A 25,603-nucleotide genomic window follows, 5' to 3' on the forward strand; every position below is an offset into this window, starting at 1 on the left:
GACCCAGCCTTGGATTAAGACCGAGAGCTGAGTCCAGCCTCACCTAACGGCTGACGGCCGTGGGAACCCAAGCCAACCGGCCTGTGTACACACAGTGAAATAGGGGTTCTCCTGGGCTGGGCGACTCCTGTCCTTCCCAACGGTGTGTGCTGCCCCCTCTGGACTCCCAGGCCCGGGCTGCGCTCTGCCGGGCGGTGACTGGGGTCTGGGGCTGTGCGTGATGGGTCGCGGGAAGGCACGGCTTTGGTAGAGAGCCGCTTGCGGGCTTCGTGGGGGCCAGGCGCCCTCCCTTCGTTCTCCTTCAGGAACTGTCCTGGGGTGTGATTGGAGTCGGCTTCCGCAGGGAAGTGGAGGCCCAGCTGGGCTGAGGCTGGGGGGAAATCGAGGGCAGTCCTGCACATGGGACGGTGCTGGCGGGGGCTCCTCCAGCTCCCCTGGCTCGGCGCTCCCGGGCCGTTCTGCCTTGGCAGCGTCTTGCGTTTGAAAAACACCGAAGGTAAGATGAACCGTTGAGGAGGAAGCCTTTCCAGGGGCACGGGCATCACCGTGAGGGGCACTGACGGGCCTTCCAGGTGCCTTCCCACCGGCGGGGGGCAGGAAAGAGGAGCGCTCGCCTAGGGGGCCAGGCCCGCTTCTTAGGATTTCATCCTGGTTGCATCAACTTTCTGGGAGGGTATTGGTTCGCAGTCTGAGGGCACCCTGGGGTCACCTGGGGAGTCACAGAAATTCAGATCTCGGGAGTCTGGGGTGTGGCCTGGCCACAAGCATTTTAGAAGCTCTCCCTCCGAGTGATTCAAACGTGCAGCCCTGGCTGCAAACCACCAGCTCCAAGGGCATCGCTTCCATCCGGATGAGGAAACAGACCGCGAGGCTGGGTGACCTTCTCAAGGTCACGCGGCAAGGAGGGCCAGAGCAGGGCCCAAGCCCTCGTGGCCAGGCCGGGACTAGAAAAGGGACCATCTGGCTGTTCCCCGTCCCCCCAGCCCTGTGCCCTGCACCCAGCAGCCGCTCGAGGACCCTGGCAGACAGGGGAGGTGGAGGAAACACGAAGGGGGTGGGAAGCAGAAGCCGGCAGGGCGCCTCGGCCACCCCAGAGGGAACCGGTGGCATGTGCCGGACTGGCAAGGGCAGAGGGACGTGTTGCCGTGGGGACACCGGTCTGGGGAGGGCATGGGAGCTCGGCCGCCGGGGCAGCGCCTTGCTGCCGGCGGGAGGCCCTCTCCTTCCTGCGGCCTGTTTTGGTGGATGAAACTCTAGACGGAAGCTGGAGCCAGACAGGCGGGCAGACGAGCGCATTCTCTTCAGGGCGGCCTCCTCCTCTCTGGGAACAGGACGGGGAAGGGCAGGGCCTGCCCAGGCTGACCCCAGACTGGGTTTCAGGCCGTGGTGGGGGTGGGAAGGAAAGCCCCCAAGCTGGACGCCGAGGTCGGTGCTGGAGTCCAGTGGGAGGGGCTGAGTCAAGAAGTCCCTAAGCCCCTGGGCTTCCAGCTCCAGCACTGGCTGTGGGCACTTCTGCCACGTTTCTGGCAGATTCCTACTGCCAATGACTGCGACCCACCCTGAACCACGGACGGCAGAGGACTGGACCTTGAGCCGTGAAAAAGGCTTCTTTCAGGTTTCAAAACCCATCAAAGTTCTTTTTACTGATCTACATTGCCCTCGGTGAAATGGAAGGTGGGTATGATGCACACAGGGGCTCGCTCTGGACCACGCCGGTCTGCCCTCCCACAGGAACAGCGCTGGCCGTGGGCCCCGCTGCGCAGCAAGGTGGGAGGCGGAAGGCTGCTCCCTTCCACAGCTTCTCTGCTCCGCAGCCTGACAGCCTGGACCCAGGTCGCGGGCCCTCGATTCTATTCACTGGGTGGGGGCAGGGGTCCATCTCAGGCACCACTCTGGCTGCCACGTCACCTCTGGGGAAGGTGATGAATCCTGGACACGTTGGCTTGGAGAACTGCAAATCTCTTGGTGGCCGTGCGCACCAACTCCTTCCAGAGACCTCAGGGGAGTGTCGCGAGGGTCACAAGACAGAATCAGGCATGGCGAGTGCTCGGCGCCAGCTGTCAGGGTCTGCCTGCTCACGTGTCCTGAAGCCAGGCAATGGCTCTGCCCGCTTCCCTCTCTCCCCTCCCTGGTGGTATTAGAGGGGCCCTCCTGGGTGCCTAGCTTTTAGGAGTGGTGCCCTCTCTAGGTCACAGCCAGACTTCCGTGGCCCTGTTGAGGCTCTAAGGGAGGTCTGGTCTGCACTCCCGGTGAGTCGGCGGGGACAGAAGAGCATCCGGAATCCGAAGATGAGCTCTCCGAGCTTTTGGACACAAGCTCTTGGACCTTTGGTTAGGAGATGTGGGGTGAACCGTGAGAGTGTAAACAGCGTGGGTGTCCTAGAGGGGTTGCTGCTGATCAGAGCCCCAGCGATGGCTCTGAATGTCACTGAGTGGGGCCCAGTGTCCGACACCATCGTGGATGCTCCGTGGGTATGACACACCTTTTCTGTACGATGCCCCTGGAGTAGGATGTGTGATTCCCTTACGCCTGGTTTACAGATGAGCACATGGAAGGACAGGGGAAGGTCTCACTCCGGACAGACAGGCCTGGTGTCTGCCCAGCTGGGGAACTGAACAGAGAAATTCACATCAGGGAATTTTTCAGACAGCCTCGAGAGGAAGTGGGGATGTTGAGAAGGAAAAGCAGCAGCAGGAAACAGCCTGCTTGCAGGTGGGGGGTGGAGCTCTCTTTGACGTGGAAGGGTAAGTTTCCAATAAATCAGAAACTTGACCTCTGACCACCATTGTCTGACGGGGGCGAACACTCCTCTAAGTTCCGTTTGTACCAGTCTTTGGGATCTTTCTAAAGATATGATGAGCCTCTCCCATTTTGTCTGCTGAATCTAGGGGCTGTGATACCCATTTTACTCAAGACTCTTGATTTCCAGGGTCGTAAGCCCAACTTGAACTGGCTTAAGCAAAAGGGAAGTGCGTTTCTCCACATCGGCAGAAGGGGGCCATCGACTCCCCCAACAGCAGCCTGGCACTCCTGCCCAGAAATCTTGCGGGGGGCACACGGGGCTTAGCTTAGCCTGTCCGGTGCCCACCCCTGGACCGCACAGTGTGTTGGGAGCTTTGGGGAGAAGGGAGAGCCGGGCAGACACCCCACCTGCAGTCCGCCGCAGCGGAGGGATTCCCTGGTGCAAATGCCGACGGCGTGATTTCCCGCGTTATCGGCTGCCAGATACCGCGGTCAAGAAGGCACTGTCGTCCAGGTCCATTGAGCAGACGTTTATTGAGCACCTACTAAGTGCAAGGCACTGTGCTAGGTGCCAGGGGAAATACAAAGAGTGAACACAGACGGTCCCTGCCCGCGAGGAGCTCACAGTCTAGAAAGGGAGGTGAGACACGGTACACAATCAGCGGCGGTGACACCAGCCGGCGCAGCGAGTGCCGAAAGCCAGACACAAGTGCTGTGGGTCACAGAGCGCCATGGGGTTGCTTCTGGTCAGAAGCATGGGCAAGGGTACAAAGGGGACGCAGGCGGGGCCTTCGAGGGGGAAGCCACTTGGGAGAAAGGGCATCTCTAGCAGAGGAAAGACGTGCACGGAGGCAGGAGCCCACGCGTAACTGCGGGAATGTGTGGGCTGCAGTGCGCGACCGCGGAAGGGCTACTCAAAGTGGGAAGTCACGAGTGGCCACGGGGTGGACGGCACAGATACGACACTCGGGAGGGCTGGGCTTGCTGCTCTGGTCGCGAGGCACTGAAGATCACTGAACAGAGATACGGGTGTGACCAGCAATGTGGTTCTGGAAGATAAATCTGGGAGCACTGTGGAGTCTGGGAGGGAGAGGTGGGCTGACTGGTCACGGGCCACTGCCCCCGGGAGGCCCTGACAGCATGACTGGTGGGTGCTGGCAGGACAAGGACAAGGGGGGGACTTTGTGGCAGGGTGGGGATGGAAAGCGAGGGACAGATGCAGGGGGTGGGCCTGGGGGGAAGTCTGAGGACGTCACAGGGCTTCCAGCTGAGCTAGAAACACACTCCTGCACTGCCCAGTGGGGACACGGGGAGCTAGGGAAGTTACGGGGGAGGAAAGCCGGGGTTAGAGAGCCCTAAGGGAGAGTACACTATCTCACCATGTGGTCCCCCGATAGCCTGCGTGGGAAACACCCAGGGAGTTGGCCGAATGTTCCGATTTCCACGCTTTACTCCAGGGCCACCGAATAAACAGCTCTGGGGGCTGTGCCCTGTAATCGCAATTTTTAGTAAGAGCTGCCCTCCCCACCACTGAGTTCCATGGCTGGTCCAAAGTTTGAGAACCACCTGTCAAGAAAGAAAAGGGTCTCAAGGACTGGCCTTCCAGTAAAAGAAGAGAAAGGAATGAAGAACATTTGGGAGGGAAATCTCAGAAAATGGGGAAAATAAGGACAACCATATCAAATACTCTGGTCACTGAGTGTGGACACGAAGATGGAAGATTGAGAAAAGGCCTCTGAATTCAGTAACTATGTGGTCCCTGGTGACTTCTCCTAGACTACTTCCACGCGGTGGGATGAGGGCCAAGTTTGCAAAACAGAAGTAAAGAGCGAGAAGGTGAGGGAGAGCGGCAATGCATGGAGAGGGTTCTTAGGAGAAACCAGGGGATGTTCGTGAAGGATCTGCAGTGTAACAACGGGGATAATGGGGAGGTAGGTCATGAAGAAACAAATGGCATGAGGCAGAGTGGCTGCCGGAAGAGAGCACGGTTGGGACAGGAGAGGGACACGGCAGTGCTGGTAGAGAGCTGCAAGTAGGAAGGCCACATCTCGGAGGTGCCTGGACGGGGCAGGCTGGGAGCTGAGGGAGAACGGTGCCCAGGCCCAAACTTAGGGGGCCCAGTGCCTGGGGCATCTCCTGTGATGGAGGAGGGTGCTTGGGAGCACGGCTTTCTCCGTGAATCATATTCCACAAGTGCCACCACGAACCTAAGGAAGCAAGACCCCAGCCCTCCTCTCAGGGACCAAAAGCTGCAGTAGGCCTGAGTCCCTGGCGAGACTTCCAAGCCACAGCGGAGCCCGCCAGACACAGCTGACCCATCATCCAGGAGATGACGGCTGAGATGCCCGCCTGCCGTCCTCTAGCCCGCAGCCTACAGGGTCTCAAACACAGGCTACCGGACGGAAAGCTCAAACAAGGCTTTTTTCTCCCAGCGAAGGCAGCCGGGGCCTGGGGAAGAAGGCAGGCCCGGGACTCATCCTGTCTCCCCACCTACTTAATTCTCTAACCCCGGACCACCTCTCTCTGAGCAGCAGACACCCGTCTGCTGCCGGAGGGGGCATCCCCTGCCCTGCCCCCTCCTTCGAGGAAGGCCAGCAAGGACAGGAGGCAGAGCCGGGACACGATCGCCCGAGGAGTGGCAGAATGAGGAAGCATTGCTGCCGAGGCCTCCAAGGTGGCTCGGAGACCCCCCGCTGGGGGCAGACCACGGAAGAAACACTGGAGCGGCGTCCACACGGAGCCTGGTATTAAGAGAAGGTGGAGAACAAGGAAGGACTCTTTTTTTAAATGGTTTGAAAATGGAGTTTTTAAATTTTCAAGTTTCACAAAGAACTGTGACTGCTGTGTTATAATTTATCAAGGGAATTAACCCACTTAGTTGCCTGCATCCTTCCTTCCCGTACCCTAGAAAGAGGAAAGGGGCAGGTAGAGCCCTCAGAAACAATACTAAGAATACGGAGGCTTAGATAACCCAAAGGTCTAGGGTCAAGTCACTTCTAGGGTCTAGGACACTCTGGAATCCCCGGTCTAGCCAGCCCCACATGGCGTCACTGGAGGCGCCGTCCTCTTCCAGGAAGACCTGTGTGGCTAAGCCTGGGCCAGCAAGGTTTACCGCTGGGTCCTTCTCTGCAAATAGGAGAAACGCTGGATTGGCAAGGCTGTCAGACCAAACCTCAGCCCGGAAGATCAGAGTCACTGCGAGACAGCCCTAGCCCTCACACGTCTGCCACGCTTTCACAAACCACCAGTTCTGAAGCTGAGGCACAGGGGCTGTGACTGAGTCACTTCCTGCCCACCTCAAGTCTCCTACCTCCTCCACATCCACAGCTGGGCGGGTGACACTGGCCACCTGCTACGAAGTGGTGGCCGACGACCAGTTCCTCGTCAGGAGGCATCTTAAAGGCATCGGGAGAGAAAACATGATTGAAATACAAGTCCAGCCACCTGGAGGACTCTGGATTCGTCCCCTGAGGGAAGCAGGGGTTGTATACACCTGGAGAGCGCCTCCCAGGGAGCCATCAGCTCTGCTCGTGGCCAAACAAAGTCGAAGAACAGACCGGCCCCAAGTCCTCGGTAGCTGTTTCTGGGGGCTAGGAGGGGCATGACCCACAGGACAGACACGAAACTGACCGTGAGCAGCCTGGGAAGAGAACAGGTAGAAAATACAAAGCCCTTTAAAGTCCAGAGAACGGTAAAGATGTTAATTACCCAGAAAAAGAACTTCACGGACACAGGATTTGAGCAACACTGAAAACACAACACTGAGATACCAATGCGGATGGACTCAGTGGAAGCACGGCTGAGGAGGACACTAAAATGACAAACACAAGGAAAATAAATAAGGGCCGAGCCCCCACGGCAGCTACTAATGCTATTTATTGGCTTGGGTCATTCTTGAGAATAGAAAACCACTTTTTGGCAAAGCTGCACAAACTTCGCATGGAGGCTGTGGACACAAAATTATGTAAGAACGGGGCTCTTCGTGAAACTTCCTCACATCCCACTGTAATCTTCAGAGGCTGAGGCATGACTTCTAGAGTCAGGCCAGGTATAGCGAGGCCTCAGCCTGGTAAGTGTGTCAGAGCACTGGATGAGGAGTCTGGTCCCTGCCCAACTGCTCCGCAGCTGTGGACCTGGGTGTGTGTGGACGTGAGCACGCTGAGCCTCAGTTCCCTCTTCTGCAGGGTGGGAGGGGAAGGAGGGTGGGACTACATGAGTTCTAGAGTTTCTTCTCGCCCTGACGTTCTGGGAGTCTAACTGTGCCCTGGTCATGAACAACGGCTAGGCACAGGTGCCATCTAGTGGCACCACCTGCCCCCTCTCACAAATGGCTCCAACAAGAGACCCATGGGAGCGAAACTCCTAGGACTCTAATTGCAGGGGTGAGGGCAGAGGAGGCTGGGGGGTGGTGAGCACACTTCATGTTAGTGGATGTTACATAATCATCTCAAGAAAATATACTTTAAGAGGTCTTGCTTTCCCTAAGAAAGCAACTCTTTTTTTATTTAGAAAGGCTAATCATATCCATTTGTCAATATTTTCAGCTTTAAGGAAAATAGTTTAAAAAACATAAAAATGTAAATACACTCAAGAGTAACTGCTATTAAACAGTTCTGAACAGGCAGAAAATGTACTTTCCTTTTACAGAAAATGTTAAATCTGTAATAGCAGCATAATTTATATATAGAAAAAGCTGGTTTTGAAAACCCAGATTTTTTTATACACAAAACATCTGTTTTCTTTTCTATACACTACAACAGCATTTCCACTGGGAAATCGGTCTCTTCACATTACGTGGCTTCCTGCTGCCGCGGGGACACCAGCTGGAGCGGCTTCAGTCCAACACCATGGCAGACAGCGCGTTCAGGTCTTTCATGTACGGATGGGCCGCCAGTATCTGGTCGATTTTCAGTCTCTGCTCGGAGTCCGGGAAGATCTTCAGAAGGGCTTCCCTCAGCTCGCTGGTTTCCGCAGGAGACCTCTGTGCCGGCATGGGCACGCTCTGCTGCATGCTGGGAAGGTTCGGCAGGACTGGAAAGCGGGGCTGCTGAGGAAGCCAGTGGCTGGGTGGGGCGCCCTGAATCCGGGAGGGAGGCTGGTGACTGGTGCTGGCTGCCTGGGTGCCAGGGACTCTGAAGCTGGGGTCAAACATGCCCACGTTTGGCAAAGCGTTGAGGAGGGGCTGCATATCTCTGTGAACAGAGTGAGTCTGGTGAGTTGGGTTAGAAGAGAAATGAGAAACCTGTCAAAAGTGGTCTGCTGCTGACCTCGAGGCTGTGCTGCTGCTCGGCTTCTGAAAGCAAGAGGCCCAGAGAGCGGTCCCCGTGGCCTGGTCACGATGGGGACGGAGAGCCCCCCACGAGCTACCCCACCCTCCTAGGTCTGCAGCTACGAGAATGGACCCCAGCCAACTGTTGGCGCTAAGCCTGGGTTTGCCAGAATCACCTGAGAGCTTTCAAGGGATGCAGACAACAGGGTCTTACTCTTCTGGACTCCAATTCTGTGTGGGGCCCTGGTTGAAAGGGCTTAGAAAAAAGAACTCCTTTGGGGAGGCAGCCACTTCTGATGCCTCTACTCCCTCCCCCTTCTCCCCTCCCCGTCTGGGCGAGGTGTTGGCACCCACAACCTATATGTTCGTGGGTGTGTGTGTGTATGTGTGTGGAAAGGGCATTTGTCTTGTTAAGAAGCTTCCCAGGTGACTCGGACTTGCAGCTGAGAAATGGGGCTGGATGAACACTTTTCCCAACTTCAAAAGCTCAACTAACTTCAAAAGTTAGACCCTTTGTGAGGGGTTATTATTAACTTCTTACTCAATGAGTTAACACATTGTAAGAGCGGTTAGGTGTGCAGGCAGGACGGACCCTGCTGCCATGCTGCTGAGGTGTGGAAGGAGCCAGAGAACTCTCTTTCCATTAAGTCTGACCCATGGGCCTTGATCCTTGCACACAGGCACCAGGTCTTAAAAGCCCAGTGGAGATGCAACGACACTAGGCAGCTGTTAAAGTGGCTGCCATTCCCTCGTGTAGGTAGAGAGGCAGAACCTTGGGAAGTAAGCCCTCCTCTACGTAATAAAACCCAAAGGCTCAAAAGAGAAATGATTCGTAAGACCCAGGAGCTGAAATCCCGCTGGTCTCCTCTGTACAAATACCTCTGTGTGAACTACCCCCAAATCCAAACCTAGAAAGCTGACGGGACCCGGTTATAAGTAAAAAAGACCAGCTGTCCATCACTGGGTCAAATTAAGGGCCAGCTGGGCACACACAGAACACTTTAGTGAACAATGTCCAATACCTGAGAATTCTGAAAATAGAAACAACCACCAGCAACAGATCTTCAAAACAACAAAATAAAAACCCAAACTACAACAAAGAAAACCTAAACTATCAAATCAGTTTCAGATGAATATGAAATACTGGCTTCTCCATTCAGTGGAGAGGGAGTCAGTTCCCCAGGCAGTGATTCCTGAGTAAGTAAATAACTGGAGCATAACAAATTAAAAAAGCAAATGATTTTGGAAAATGAATATAAAAGGACATTCACACACAACGAACCTAAGTGGCATTTGCTAGTAAGTGACCGCCCCCAAAATCTGCTTCGTCTTTTTAGACCTACAGAGAGTCTGGCTCCCATCCTCTCCTAGGATTAAAACCAGAAGGACCACAAATGAAGATCTGGTCTTTAAGGTGTGTGCTTGATTCACTTTCATATTTATTACACCACCACTCAGTCTAAGGCTAAGGAAATTCAAAGTGCCCTCTTCAGTTCTTCAGAGACCTCACTAACCCTAAAGCACGAAGAACTGAACCAAGTTTGTAAATACAGAACAACGTGAAAAAGCAAATACCTAAGGAAGACCTCCTTCCGAAGAAAGTCTTCTAAGCGAGGTCCGCTTCTTCCCAGAGGGTCATCAGGAACCATAAATATGTCCCCAACGAAGGTATACTGAAGCAATCTACAACACAGAGTGTGATTATAATGCTGGAGAAAACGTGAAGCTGTTACTGCCGCAGGAACTGAGAAGAAAGGAGCAGTGGCCACCTAATTCCAAGACAACAGTCACCTATAAAATTAGAGGGCTGCTTCACTGCCGAACGGAAAAAAACTGACATCCAACTGAAACCATCTGAATTTCTCTCTTACAAATTCGGTGAAGTAAGAGACTTTTATCGGTTGGCCCTCACATTTCTTATGGAGACTTGCAGATTTTTTATCTGGGCTTAGGAAGCAGCTGCTTCTCCTAATAAACTCTGAAAACAAGATTTAAAAGACTGTCAGCTTAGGACACAACAGGTGCTCAAAAGGTTTTACTTTTGAATAGTTGTGTGTACAGGCAAACCCACTGAAGAGAACCTCTTAAAACAACAAAACAATATGATCTATGAGGAAAGAAAATCTGAGATCAGCATGATTTAGTAAGTTTGGGCTAGATGTAAAAAAGAAAAAAAGGCCACCAGCTTGTGTTTGTTGTTCAGACCTCAGTTTCTGCTTTGTTTTTTGAGTTCTGAAAGCAATGGGCTGGTGTACAAACGTGAGTCCTGACTGCATTTAGACCTTTCATACACAGAGGAGTGTCCAATAAATACTGACAGTGAGTCCAGGGCAAAGATCCAACAGAAACATGTCCTAGGAGAGTAATGGCTTGTTAACTGTGCCCAGAAGGTCAGAGACTGATTCTCAGCTCCACGGTCACCAATAGCTTATTAACAGCATGTGAGTCAAAATGCATAGAGTAATTAACTCACACCCGGGCCTTATAGCAAAGAATTTTTCTCTAAAATCCTCTAATGATTGAGCAAAATACGAATATCAGACAAGGCGCAACTGTGGAACCCCAACAGAGGTAAATACCCAGTTACACCTGTTACATACTACTTATGCACAGCTTGAGGTATGCTGAGTCCTGTTTTTAGATCTGTGGCGTACGGCACCCCTCCCTGGAGCCATCACAGCCTGGCGCTGTGGGGTAACTTGATCAGATGATGCTTAACAGGAAGTCCTGGAAGCCAGCGTTCACTGATCTTCAGGCAGGTGGACACATTCAGAGTATCATCACAGACCAAACACATCTGTGAATGCTCAACTCTTGACTTTATTCTGGATGATATTCAAACACGTTTTCAATATATACGATTAAACTGTGATGGTAAATGGCCCGGAAAAGCATCACAGATTAAAAAGCACAAATACTCTTCCCACTCCCGAGAAGTGAAAACTCAATCAGCAGGTTGATTTTGGTTGGTCCCATCCTCTTACTGGAGTCACAGCTGTCATTACACCCAACCTTCGTATTTCCTGGCTGCTTCAGGCACGGATGCCTAGTGAGTTGCCGCAGTCTCCCCTGGCATCAGGGCAAGGCCCGGGTAGGAAGCCATTTCTGCTCCACTACACTGCTAACAAGAGTTAACTACGCCATAAACACGTGCCTCCTGCCTCCTGTGAGGGAACACCGATCTCTCGAAGACACCCTGTAGCCACCGCAGCATGCCCATACATCACCCGCTGGGTTTGCGGCTTTGTACTGGGACCCCCACTTACCCAGAGGGGCCAGCCATAGTCTTGGACAGGGATGGGAACGGGGAGCACAGTGTTACGATACTTTGGCTCCCTAAACTGCTTTCTGTGGGGCCAAGGTGGACACAAAACCAAACCAAACAATAAACAACAAAAAACACTTAACCGAAGACAAAGAAGAAAATATTACCTTTTTGTAATAATTTCTCTCCAAGAGAGTGACTCAGTCACAAATTCTCTGAAGTTATCATTTGTTACAATTATGCCACCAGTTTTGTCCGCTAAGTGTAGTAGAAACCTATAGTAATATAAGAGGTTAAAATGGGCAAGCAGGCATTCTGGCTTACAGAAGCTATAAGAAAACAGAAGGATGTCCTCTTCACAGAAAAATCACCGAAGAATTTAACTATGGCTAGGAGGTAGAAAAGTTAAGCCCTTGTCAGCTGAAGATCAATCTGAATACTGAATACCTCTGAAATTATTAGTGTGATTATAAATGAAGGTTTGGTTTTCATACAATATTATTCTCTTTTAAAAAATGGTCTCAACCAGGATTTACACATTTTTCTAGAAAAGCTGTATTATCAATAGATAGTGGTCATCAGATGATGCATGAGGACTAAAGTCAAGAATAACTTTGAGCTGACAAGCCTGTGAAATCACTATTCAAGTTTTGGTTGCTAAGCTACAGTACTCTGGTTCTAAGACGAGCTGCTTGACAAGTCAGCCTTGCATTAAAAAAAACAAAAACCCATAGGTTCACATCGTCTGCTCGGACGTTGAGATGTCTGGAACTATCATTCTGTTTAGCCCAGTTACAGACTGACTCAAATGCCATTTATGAGAAACTGCACTGGTGATAAGAGTAAGAATTCAATATTGAGAATTCTATTTCATTGCTGGAGATTATTCATGCTCAGACCCTCTTACTGAGAGATTTGTGAGGATAATAATGTTGAGTTTTATCTCTTAGGGTGACCGCATTCGTCTAAGGCAATGCAGACAAAGACGACAAAACAATACATTAAGAGAATCACTAGCAACGAAGGTGCGAACAACTGCTTTTACTAGTGACAGTGAATACTTCAAAGGAATTAAAAAACAAGCCTCATTAGTTTCAGAGGTCTTAGGACGCCTTTGATTTATTAGTGAATATTTTATAAACGATTCCTAGCTGGCATGAATTGTAAGTGGTGATGTTTGCTCAGAAGGTTATTAACAAAACCAGTAAGGCTTCTGAGTGCACGTACCATGAATCAAGACAGAGATCCATGTCTGCTAAAAGCCCCGAGTCATATAAATTAAGCACAAGCTTAGTTAGTCTGCATACTTGCACAGGCTTTCCAATTCTGCAGGTGTGCAGCTACGGTGTTAGAGATCCGAAGGTTCTTCACGAGCCCAGCTGCCCACCTGTCCCTCCACCCGAGCACTGTGGGGTCTGAGGCTAGTATCATGGAGCTGGAGTGGGACGTGGTCTCCTAGTACTTCCTCACTCCTGCCCCACCCTGACGTGCTGTTCTCCTGCCACTTCCTCTCACGATTTTCTCTCATGTCACCTCTGATTCTCCCCATCTGATCTGGTCTCTCATTCCAGCCTGGAGAAGGGCAAGGGGCTGTCAATGAGAAGGCCCTCTGAACCTTTTGCTGAAGCAATGTCTGCTGTCATCCCAAGCCTCCCTACCCCCACCGCCAAGCCCCTCTTTTCATCTCTCACCCATCTGACTCTCACTCACTAGTGTGGGTTACAAGCCAAACACTGTCTTCAACGTGGGGGGACCATTTTGGTGGAACACTGGGGCAAAACCACCAGCACATTCCACAGGCTTCAAGCCAGAATACCGTAAAGGGGATGAATGCGGCAGTGGAAAGAACAAGAGGCCATTACTTAGGTTCCCAGACAGTGGAAGGATATTGCTACTACTGACTTCACTCCAAAGGGGGGGTTTGAAAAACTGGTTGTCATGCCACTGGTCATCTTTGGGACCTTCTCAAACTATTCAACCACAACAAAACTCCCCCCTATTATTTGTGTGCCTTCTTCTTTAGATCACAAACTCCTTACAGCAGGAAATGTGTCTGAATCACATGTGTTCCCAGAGCCTAGCTCTGTTCATTGTACTTGGCTGATGCTCAGTAAAGCTTTTAGAAAAAAAATGTGAAAGATGCAGATTAAAGGCTATTGTCGCCAATGCACTCACACCTGCTTTCTGAGTGACACACCAACCTAAGAAATGCAGCTTACTCCTATCACACTTTGGGTCAGCTGAGACCATCTTTTATTACATGGAAGAAAAATACTGAGGGCTCAGGTATGACAATGACAAACTAAGTCACTGGCCAAAATCAATCAGGAGGAGATAGATAATGTCTGAAAAGCATTCTTGAGGCTGCCACACTAAGACCAGACAAACTTTACTCGAACATTACTTTTAGTGTGCAACAAAAAAGAGAACTCAATGTCTGCTTTTACTTATGGATTCTCAGTCATGTTTTATTAAGAAACAAACAAACAAACATTCTAACTGAACAGATTTTAGGTAATGTTCCTAAATCCATACAGCAAAAAATAACCTTTACACTGAGTATATAACCTTAATGAGCATAAATATTGAAATTCTCAACCCCCTTGATCTATTAAGCCCTTCATGCATGGGGGTCCAGGAGCGCCACAAACTGTCCAGTGGGGCAGGTGGCGGCTCCTCAGCACCCCGCCTCCACCCCAGGAAGGAAAACAGCCTTTCATACCTGTCATCATGAGATGCAATTCTCTCTCCAAAGACCATCCGGGCAGGAGTTAAAGACAGTATTCCAAGCTCCTGGAGCTGGGTTAAGAAGTGCTGTTCTGTTCATGGAATAAGTTGAATACACATTCAGAAAAAGGGTATCTTCCCAGATGTTTAAATAAATGAAAGTACCCCCAAATGTTTCACTTGGAGAGTTAGGAAAACCTTTACTGACTCAGGAAGACTCAATTTACTAACTCACTGGGAAGGAAAAAAAAAAAATTATACTAAGCAACATACATACTTTTTAACATAAAAAGTGACCGTGGCTATTTTCTAAATATAAAAAGGTTCAACTCGTCTGCTCCTGAAATTAAGAGTAAACCATAAACCTGTATTTAATGAACCCTATCATCCAGAACTTTTTCACACCCACATCACAAGCAGTAGGACAGAGACAGTGATGACACAAGTCCCAGAGAGAGGGTGGGGGCGGGACAGGAAATAGGGTTGGAAGCAGAAGGAGTGGCAGGGACATGCGGCTCTGCCCCATCCCAAGGAAGGCCTGTGTGGTTCCCATTCCAAGAGTCTGTCAAAATATCCCTCTAGCTGGCACTGTACCCAACCTCTCTCAGTTATCTGCACGAACCTTTACTGATTTTCATGGGAGTGAGTCATGACAGAGAAGAAAAGAGGGTCAGAGCCAAACTGCAGAGAACGGGTCAACAGGCAAAAAGCAGCTAAAAGTTCAGGGTGAGAGAGTAGCCCCTGCAACGGTACTCACCACTGGCTTAGACTGAAACACCCACCCAGTGTTTTACTGTCCTAGAGGTGAATAGCACGGAGGGCTCGCAAGACCCTCTCACAGATCCTACTGCAAAAATCAGTGGCTCTGCCTCAGGCCTCAAGCACCCTCCGTTAAGACAAATAAGCTATCCAAAACGAGGGAAGTTGGGATACTTAAGAAATGTATGGTCTTACCATTTCCACCTCAACAGTGACTAAGTTTCACTTCCTGTTTAAATGCTGGGTGAGCTCTGTACTCACCCTTCCGCCTCCCAATCTACCTTCTGTGCCTAGGCCCGCTGCTGTGTTAAGCTGCCTGCACAGACTCACCACCCCTCCTACCGTGACCTAAGAAACCACCTTAGGTTTCTCTGGACTACTGCACGATTCACTAAGTTCAAAGCTCTCGTGTGTGGCCTGCAGTCAAGCATGCAGGACCGGACCATTAACAGACAAAATTTATATTAAGCTATTAAACAGACTGCTCAAAAAACACTCTATATGCGGGTTCCCAAATTTATCAAGTGACCGTTTTAGAAAAGTCTATTTAATGAGGCAGAAGCCCAGACTAATGGAAAGATGGATTTCACCTACTTTTTGGAAAGTCAGGAAAATTTTCGTGATGTATAATGAACTCTAACATAACTTTCCATATAAACAACTATGTTAACTTTCCATCCTTCCCCCAAGTACTTCTTACGCTGTAACACACTCCAACTGATGTTCTCCTGGGTACAACAGATTTACCATTTTGCTTTTAAAGCTGCTGCCCAAGGCTCAAGGCTCTGCTCTAAGTAGTATAGGTTTCAATTATAAGCCAACTCACTAAACATCTAGAAAAGGAGAACTCTGGAAGGATCAGTTTGCCTCACCTGTGACATTAGGATCACGCCTTGTTCTCCACTGTGGGACAAATACAGTGATGTTTCTGTTGCCAAGCTTCCAAAAATATTCAACTGCAATTGCAATCCCACGACAAGAAAAGAACTTTTTCAGACCGTGGCTATAAGAAAACAAAATTTATTTCAGCTTAAAGTATGTTAAGTTTCACCATGAAAAAGTGAAAAGGTAAACTCCATATACAACAAAAACAATTGCAACAAAATTCCTTTTAATACTTTTTTACATTCTTCAGCATCAAGTTGCATAGCTTATGACTTTGCAAAACCAAGACCGAAGCCTCTGCATGAGATGTGATTCTTAACAGCTTTAGGATTTTTCTTATATTTTGTTCAGTTAATTTAACTGAATGAGCTACTGGGATAGAAGGCAGTTTGAGCTTCGTGGTAATATTTGTTTATTGCACTTTCTATCTCTGTTTTTGGTGTTTTTTTTGTTTTGTTTTTGCTTTTTTTTTTTTTTAGAAAGCCCATTCCATAGAGTCCTGCCTGGTCACCGGACTCTTAAGAATATTTTACATATTTTATTAAGAAACTTGTTGCTGAGGGCACTTGGGTGGCTCAGTCGGTTATAGGCATCTGCCGTCAGCTGAGGTCATGATCCCAAGATCCTGGGATCAAGCCCTGTGTCGGGCTCCCTGCTCAGAGGGGGAGTCTGCTTCTCCCTCTCCCTCTGCTGCTCCCCCTGCTTGTGCTGTCTCTCTCCAAATAAATAAAATCTTAAAAAGAAAGAAAGAAACAAACTTGTTGCTGAAACAGTAGAGGCATGACTCTTCCATAACATGGTTCGCACACCTTCCAAAGGCTGCAGATGCCTCCAGCTCCAGGGCTCCATACCCTTTCTAGGGAACTGTGAAACCTACTCCGTTTACAGCTTCCCGGAGATAAGCTGAGGACATGACTCCAATGGAACTAACTGGGGGCCATGGCAGATGATTTTACTGAAGGAAGCAGACAGTGCGGGGAGCAGATGCAAATAAACAAGGAACAGTATAGAAAGTAAGCCAGGATACGATTTTCTGTAAAGGGCCAGACAGGCCTTGCAGGCCATACGGTCTCTGCTGCAGCACTCAAGTCTGCCAACTGGAAATGAAGGAGGGTGGCTGTGTTCCTTATTTGCGAAAACAGGTGGTGGCCAGATTTGGCCCACAGTTCGCAACCCCTGGTACAGATTAAAAACTGACCCCACCCAAAAATGTGGTAACAAATTTCAAAAGAAACGAGAAAAAAAATTTTAATTGTACATAGTTAAATAAAAGTGGAGATTTTTAAAAAGGGGTTTTCAAAGTTTGAAATTTTGTAGGTGGTAATCCATTTGTCTAGCCATGATTATTAGAAAGAAAAAAAAATCAAACCCCCAAATTATGAAGTTACAGTTTATGAAATGAGCATAATCGATCTTCACTATTTCAACAGTCACTGAGATTCCAGTGACAGGAAATCCAGCACTTCAGTCCTGTCTTCTCTTCATGTCTCGTGTCTCCATGTCAAAACCACTTGGTGGAGCATTCCTTCACTTAAAAGTCCTGCCACCTCAGGCACAATGCGTCCCAAGTCAACCCCAGGCTCTCCCATTCCCATCAGTCCTCAAACTCCAGTTAGACCCTGAAACGCAGCCATTAGGCCTTTGATCCTACTCAGTGTTCCTCTCGACAAACTCAGGGCTTGGCTTCAAGGCCCCCTCTATACCTGACTAGTCAGGAGGGATCTAGCCCCCACCATGCGTCACCACACTCGTTTCTGGCCGGGTGGGCTTACCATGTCCCTCTTCCTGGGCAGTGAGTTTTCTTTTCGCTATCTTTGTAGACCTTCTCTTATACCTGCTCCAGTGCCCATGGAACTCAATTCCAGACCCTCTTCTATGAAGCCATTTCTAGAAAGAGGCCCTCCAATATCTCTCCTCTTTCCTGTCTTGTTATCCTGTACTGTCCACCAGAATGACAGAATTTAGAAGATGGAACAGAGTTAGACTCCTGTTAGATAAAAAGAACAAAAGCCCTGAAAGGCTGAGCAACTTTCCCAGGCTGCACTGCCACAGAGTGGTGGCACTGGGATTACTCAGGCTTCCTTACTCCTTACTCTGGGCCAGTGTCCTAGCTACCACCCCACAGTGGGACTGTCCCCACTATATTCTCACAGAGCAGGAATGGGCTGGACATTCAATAAACTTCCATCACCCAGGAGAGCAGCTCAGAAACTGCTCCCTTAGGAGGCTCAAGCCTACTCTTCTCAGTGAGTCATATTCAAATAAGAGATGGCATGGACATCAGCTTTGCCCCAGAAAACATTTGCAAGTAAACCCATTCTCGATGAAGTAACTCCGCAGTGGTCTGTTTATCTGAAAGCATTCAAAATATGGCAAGAATGTAGCAACAGGACATCTGTTACTGGAGAAAGGCGGGAGGTAGTTTTTGTAGGCGTCATCTTTTTAAAAAGTCTTTAAAAATCATTCTAACTGCTTAACAGCAAAAACACACCCAGAGTTAATGTCAACCACAGCCTGAACAAAATCCAAAATACAACAGCCTACTGGTTCTTAGAAAAACCAAGGGATACGTGTGTTAGTTAAGTCCCGAAAAGAACAATCCTCGAGAGAAATGCACTAGAAAAGCTTGTAAAGTCTGGCTTATTCATCAGCTACAAATGTGTACTAACTTTTTCTCTCCTGTAAAGCTTCTTTTGACTGCAACAGTAGAAAGCGGGTGGAACCCAGCTCCATCCCACTGGGTCACGGAGGGAAACAAGGGAAATGCAAATAGATGAAATCCCACTGCCCTGTACCACGCTCAAACTTAGAGGGGAAGAAATGGCATTTCTAGAAACATTAGCTCTATTCTAATTTCCACTGTTATCCTCAGTGATAAGATCAAATCACTTCGGATACCCTGAAAAATCTTGAGAGCTGTTTTAGGAATAAAAACAGCAGCTCAAAATTCTGGTGGAATACACGCAGATTTAGCCAGAAAATAGAACTACACAAGAAAAGCAAGTGGAGCCAAATTAGCGTCCTCCAAGTAATACGGAGGGTTCCCGCTGCTTCCCACTTCAACTCCCCCACACCTGGCCAGGCAGAAATATGCCTGATCACCTCCCTGCAAGGCAAGCCAGAGGAGCTTGCTGACAGGTAGACCAGGACCAACTGTCTGGTTAGACTCAGAAACAAAGGGTTTACATACCGTAACTCCTCCTCTACTTCTGAGAAGGCCAAAGCTCTGGGGCTTCCAGCTCCAAATGCAGAATGAACAGATACTAGGCCCAAGAGGCCAGGTATGTGGGCTCTCAAGGGAGACTTAAACTCCTGTTTCGTGTAGGTGGAAACAAGTTACATCATTCGGTTGTGTTCCATATTATAGCAGGCAGTAAAATGGAAGGAAGAATGTCCCAAGCAGAGAGGAGATGGGCAACAGATACTTGATAAAAACTCACGGCAGTGATAGAACCAGCCCGGCAGTGTGGGGGAAATGGTGAAAAAACTCTTTCGGAGTTACCCCGGGGAAGAGTCATTTCCTTCTACAGTTTCCACTTAATAAAAATAGCCATGGGACCCTGATATAGAAGACTAGCGTGAAAAAAATGGTTAAAATACATAGCGCTGACAAGTGAAGAGGCAAACCTCATCTACACGGAAAATTACCTACCCAGATAAGTCAGGTGTCCTAACGCTGAAGTTTCACACTGACCGAGTCTGAGTGTCATCTAGCCACCACCGCCATGTCTAGCTGTGCACCGCAAACAATTTCCATTTACTCATCATTTGACTCATTCATGGTGACAAGGGGAAAAACCAAGTAGAGATACGCATAATTAGCAGGAGTGAAGTGGGTATTCTGGAATTTCTCACAGTGTATGTGAATTGCAGACAGCACGCTGCACAGTCTAATATAATAACAGACTGGCAGAGACCCAGGGATGGGTAGGTCTGAGCTACTAGCACCAGAGTAGGATCAAACCAACAAATCCTATTGTTAAGGGATCAGATTTCCTTTCTAACTACTTCCCCAACTAGGTGGGTCAAATAAGTGAGGTCTCCTCAGCAATGCTTAAGCAACTCAAGACTTAAGTGCTCTACACCGCCACGGCCTGAAAACCCCACCCTCACCTTCTCTGGGAGGAGACAGGATGTAGGTGGCTCTGGAAGCCTGTGGGCCCGCATCTCCTGTCTGTGTAATCCTGGACAAGATCTTTAAGCCATTTCATGTTATACGAAAGTATAGACCATTATTACCTCACAAAATTGGTGTGAAGATTACATTTTAAAAGAGAAAAGTACCTGACACATAATAGGTTTTTCAGCTTTAAGATTCCAAATATTTGTTGAAAATGTGTCCGTTAAAATTTAATCTAAACTGATCACTGGAGGGGCGCCTGGGTGGCAAAGCGGTTAAGCGTCTGCCTTCGGCTCAGGGCGTGATCCCGGCGTTCCGGGATCGAGTCCCACATCGGGCTCTTCCGCTATGAGCCTGCTTCTTCCTCTCCCACTCCCCCTGCTTGTGCTCCCTCTCTCGCTGGCTGTCTCTCTCTGTCGAATAAATAAATAAATAAAATCTTTAAAAAAATAAATAAATAAACTGATCACTGGAATAGGAAGTTATAAAAACGTGATGAAAAGTCATTTTAAAAATCCTAATATTTCTTAAGTCTTTAGTTCATTCATTCATTCATTCATTCACTCAACAAAATGTTACTGAGTACCCACCATGTGCCAGCACCATGGCCCTGGGCGTATTACAGTGAACAGGACACACACAAATCACTTCCTTCATGGAATGTACAACCTATAATTCACATTTACTATCAAAGCAATTTCAAATAAGGGTTAATTTTTTCCCAAGCTTAAAAAAACGTGAGTTGAAATTCACATAACATAACATAATCATTTTAAAGTGAACAATTCAGTGGCATTTAGGACATTCACAGTATTGTACAATCACCACTTAGATCTTGTTCCAAAACATTTCCATCACTCCAAAATAAAACCCTGTATACCTATTAAGCAGTTTCCCCCCACAATAAGAGTTCATTTTAGTTACTGATATTTTCAGATCAATCTTTATCAAATTAAGTATAAGTCTGTCTTTTTTGGATAATACATCCTTATAAATAAATGTTGCTTTTAAACTGAGACATCTGTGAATTCAAAGAAAATTGGAATCCTCCCCAAATAATCAGCTTTTAAAAGAAAAAGTAATGAAAGTCTGCTCGTGGTTTCCCTTAGTGCACTAATTCAGTGGTTTTCAGAAGAGATGGCACTGCACCCAAGGGTGTTAGGAAATATGTGGGAGTGTTTTGGGGTGTCGAAATGACGGGGGGGAGGGGAGTACTATGCGCAAAGTAGGAGGGACTAGATACGCAAAACAGCCCGTCATGCACAGGCATTACCACTCTAAAGTCCATTAGTGACCCCTCTGAGAAACACATTAGTTACTACTCCCAAAAGGTTTTTAAATAGTGTCATCATCACTGTTCATCCTACGTTAATTTGCATTTCTTAGTACTTGAACACCAATTTGGGAAATCTTTCCACTTGTAAAAATTGAAAAAGGATTACTATTACTCACAATCATGACCTAAATTTTATATCACCACTTGGCTCAAGAAATCGTAACAATGAGGAACTGGTGCTGGGCTTGGACTGTGGGTGACTGAAACTGCACTTTACATTTTTACTTAGATAATGCTATGCAGCTGTGGCCATTTGCTGGGTTTCCCCGAAAAGAACTGCCAAAAAAGCAGAGTGAAATGACAACAAACAGTATTATTTAGAAACGAAGACAAGTATATTACATATTTTTCTAGCCTATCTTCAAACTTTACCATGGGGACTGCTGGGATTTTTCTTTCTTTTCTTTTCTTTAACAGCAAAACACAACATCAGCAATTCAGTCAAAAAATAAAAAAGAATCCTATTTTAAAAAACAGACATTCAAGTATTTATGGATAAAATGACATATCTGAGCTTTCCTTCAAAATCACTCGGGTGAAAGGCAGAAGTAGGTGGGGGTATAGGCTCAGTAAGACTGGCCATGAGCTGAGAACTACTTAAGGAGGGGGATGGGCACGTGGAAATCCCAAATTCAAAAAGGGATTAATTCTATTACCTTTTTAGGTATTTGTTTGAAAATGCTAGTAAAAAATTAACAAAACAAAAAATAAATATATAACACTTAGAGAATTCTTAGGAGAGAGGCCACACACACATTCGCTAAAATTCAAGAGTGTTTCACTGTCCTCATCCCATGTCCAGGTGCCCCTTTTCTTAAATGACAGCCACTTAAAATGCCAGACCTTGCAGACTTCTTCAAAATCAATGGAGTGACTGATTTTGAACACTGGAGAGAGACTTTACCTACCAGTTGTAGAAACGGCATGACAAAGATGCCCGTTAGGACAGGGCAAAAGGCAACAGATAACAGCAAGTGAAACTCAGCAGGCAGAAGCCTACACAAGGTCAAACAGCTGGTCCACAGTGGCGCAGACTCTAACTTGACCCCCTCTCCTCTTCTTAGTCACTGTATTTAACCACCCCTTAGAGAAGAAACTCAATCCCCTACCAGATGTATAAAATCAGACTTTCCAGAGGGTTCTAACACAGGTTAAATAGAAACAATCATTTAACTCTTTTCACTCAAAGCAAATATACAAGCTTTTAGTAGCAGCAGAGGACCATAAAGCAGCTCAAAGTGATGAAATCCCTTAGGAAACTGGTATCACTCTATCTACAAAGTACAACACAAGTACAGCACATCCATTATCACTGCACTCTTGCCTCGAGCCCTAACATACTGCAGCATAAAGAGACAGAAAAATCTTTTCGGCTTTAAGTTCCATCCTTGTATTCAGAACTTAATGGTATTCATGGTATTAAGAACCTGATTAAAAAAAAAAAAGCAGCAGCTAATGATTTATAAAAATCTCTATACTGTTTAACGCTGCCTAGGCAATGCAAAGTGAAGACAAATTTTCTATCATCTTTCGCCCTCAGAAATACAGGTTCAGCAGGGTGAAAAGCAAAGTTTACAACTCCAAAAGATGGAGTAACACAACTTTCCAAATAGCTGTTTCATGGCTTTTTTTTTTTCCAGGTGAGAAAACAGACCAACTAGACAGACGCACTGTGCTAAGCTCCTACAACTGCACGGAATTCTGAGATGCCGCGTAGGGCCCTGTTCACAACTATAATATAACTTGCAAAGAGTGTACTTACGTAATCGCGACATTGCTCCCATCTATAACGATGTGCTTCAAATCCGTTCTCCCTGGCTCATTTTTTAATTCCAGCTTGTAGGGTACTTTCAGAGTATCTCGGAACCTTTGAACGCCCGTGACTGAGGAATCAATATGATCAGAGGGTCCGGCCAACCTTGCATCAGTAACCGAAGGTAACAGCTGGGGCAGTGGCATCGGCGGAGAAAGGGGGGGACAATTTGGCTTAGACTGGGGAGAGCTACAACACCCTGAACGGTTTTCACAGGCAGACTTCATGTTACTTGGAAGTAAGGGCTCTGCTTGCTGTTGCAAACCATTTTCAGGAAAAACTGGAATTCTGGGCTGGTGACTTGAAGCTCCTCTTGAAACAAAACTGACAACGTCTTTGGGACTTGAAGGGACAACAGAGGGCGAAAGGCCATCAGTTTCAAGGTCCATGTTACAAACGTAATTCTGGTTTGAACTCCAGATTTCTTGTTTCTGTTCTATTGGCACTGTTCTGAAACTATTAATTTTGCAATTTGAGGTACATGGTTTTGATTCTTTGAATGGTAACTGAGAAAATTTTTCTACCATATTTTGCTGTGAGTGAGTTTGTGTTTTCTTTGGAGTGGAATCTGTTGTAAGCTCATTTATGCTGCTACAAACACCTTTGTTTTTGGTTCTGTTGGTCTCTGGATACATAGTACCAGGTAAAAATTCTCTGTCTTCTTGGAATCTTTTATTTTCTTTTTCAATTTCTTCTAAGAGCAATAATGGTTCAGTAGATGGCCCATACTCCCTAATGACCTTTTCAACAATTTCTTGGGAATAGCCCATGGTCTTAAAAAAGTTTACGAGGATGTTGTATTCCATTTCCTCAGTAGTGTCCTTTACATCTGGACTTAAATTTTCAGGATCAGCGGAAGCATCAGATAAGTCAATGATTACACTTCCAGCTAACGTCTTACTGTCATGTAAAAGCTCCCCCTCTTGAACATTTTCCAAAGAAAACTGTTTCTTGGTATGCCTTTCTTCGGAATCAGAAAATCTCCTTTTGTGACAAACTCTGTCTTTGGAAAGTGCCTCTTCATCTGGGGTTAGACCATTTATTGGAACAAAAAGTACATCTTGTGAACTAGAAAAGATTGTGTCCATTTGTTTTGTAAGCTCAGAAACAGGAGTGCCGGCTTTATTTCTTGCATCTTCCTGCAAAACAATTTCATCTCTGGAAATATTCAGCCCTGTGGCAGCACTCTGTGGAAACTCTGCTTGTTTAGAATCTCTAATTTCAATAACATCATCATCTCCCGTTTCAAATAAATTCTCCTCACCTTGTGTGAGTGTCAAAAGCTCTTTTTTCAAGGAAGTGGGCAAAATCAACAAGTCCATTGTATAGTTGTCTGCACGAGCTTCAACAAATTGTTTAAATTCCCTTTTCACCTCAGATTCTTTCTGACTGTTGGGTAGGTTCTCATTGTTCTCAAAGAGCTTTACAAACTGCTGAATGTGACTCCTAGCCATGACCACAGCTTCGGCACTTCCTCTGATGCCAAGAAGACCGATGTCCAGAATGCAGAGATCGGCACAGGTGTCTTGAATCAAGCTCTTCAGAAACAGGCTCTGCGCCCCTACAAAAATGCAGTGCATGGCCTTGGGGTAACATTCTCTTTCTTCTAGTTCAGGCTCACAGATTCCTTTAATATATTCCTGTAAAGAGGAGATAAGAAATTAGGTCAATTTACAAAAGCTCTTTATAGCACCTATTATGTCACACATGTAATTACAAATGTCAAGCCGTACAAAAATCAAAAGCACGCTAATAACCTGGGAAAAAATGCCATGTTCTAAACAAAAGATTCAAGATAACAGATATAAGCTGCTTAATCGTTTTCGTTGGACTTGAAAACTTTAAGTCTAACAAGCAGGTGTTTGTAACATTTTCAATAATATATCCTGCAATGTGATCTTTGGGGTCTGCCCAACTGCACAGTGGATAAGGACAAGACTGGTCTTATTTACATCTATAAAGAACAAACATTTTTGCTTGCTACCAGGCATTTATTGATACAACGACATAATTAAGAGATAAGATAATCAAGTCAAACAATGTACCCCAGAACGAACCTTGACTTTTGCTTTGCCACTATTGCCCTTAGTTTCCAGATAAAACAAACGGAGATTCTGAAGGCCTTAAAAGAAAAATAACAATTTTTTCCCCAGCTGGCTGGAACAACGCATACTCTATGTCATTTCTGTCTCTTTTTTTTTAATAGAAAGGCCAGACTGTTTAAATGTAGACCTAATATAAAGAACCAGAGAGGGCTGGACAGTACTGCCCCTCTCAGAAAGAAAACTAGAGTTTCTAGTAAATTTGGTATTAAACAAGGGAGGCCTCAGCGATGTAAGGAAAGGGACTGGGTTCTCCAGCAATTGGGTTGCTCCCAGAGGCCTAAGTGTGAAAGACGTGAACACTGAACACGCTCGCACACACACACAGGGATGGTGGGATACACTCAGTAACGTGGGCGCTGGAGTCCGTTCCTGGGCTCAAACCCCAGCCGTGGGGGTCTGGGGGCCTTGCGCTGCACTTCCGCAGCCCCTCTAACCCCATGTCCTCAACTGTAAGAACGAGAGGAAGATGGTGCAATCCGAGGCGTTTTGAGGAAATTCGACGAGATAATAAAGTTCTGATGACATTGCTGCATCTAGTAAGTGCTTTCTAAATAATAACACTCCTAAATTATTAGTGGAAAT

The 25,603-nt window shown here is 47.2% G+C and overlaps 1 protein-coding gene across 1 annotated transcript in view; it reads right to left on the reverse strand.

Annotated features, from left to right (window-relative positions):
- Positions 1 to 3,257: 3,257 nt before the first annotated feature.
- N4BP1 (NEDD4 binding protein 1) overlaps positions 3,258 to 25,603 on the reverse strand; it is a 47,005-nt gene continuing 24,659 nt past the window's right edge. The window contains exons 2-7 of the mRNA XM_045806733.2: positions 22,866 to 24,556; positions 15,635 to 15,765; positions 13,999 to 14,095; positions 11,444 to 11,551; positions 9,587 to 9,694; positions 3,258 to 7,934 (exon numbers count right to left, since the gene is read on the reverse strand). Of these exons, the coding sequence (XP_045662689.1) occupies positions 7,577 to 7,934; positions 9,587 to 9,694; positions 11,444 to 11,551; positions 13,999 to 14,095; positions 15,635 to 15,765; positions 22,866 to 24,556 (2,493 nt within the window). The 3' untranslated portion in view covers positions 3,258 to 7,576. The remainder of the gene's footprint in view (positions 7,935 to 9,586; positions 9,695 to 11,443; positions 11,552 to 13,998; positions 14,096 to 15,634; positions 15,766 to 22,865; positions 24,557 to 25,603) is intronic.

This window comes from Ursus americanus, chromosome 21, assembly GCF_024610735.1.
Source record: "Ursus americanus isolate L20-20 chromosome 21, mUrsAme1.1.p, whole genome shotgun sequence".
NCBI classification, from domain to species: Eukaryota; Metazoa; Chordata; class Mammalia; order Carnivora; family Ursidae; genus Ursus; species Ursus americanus.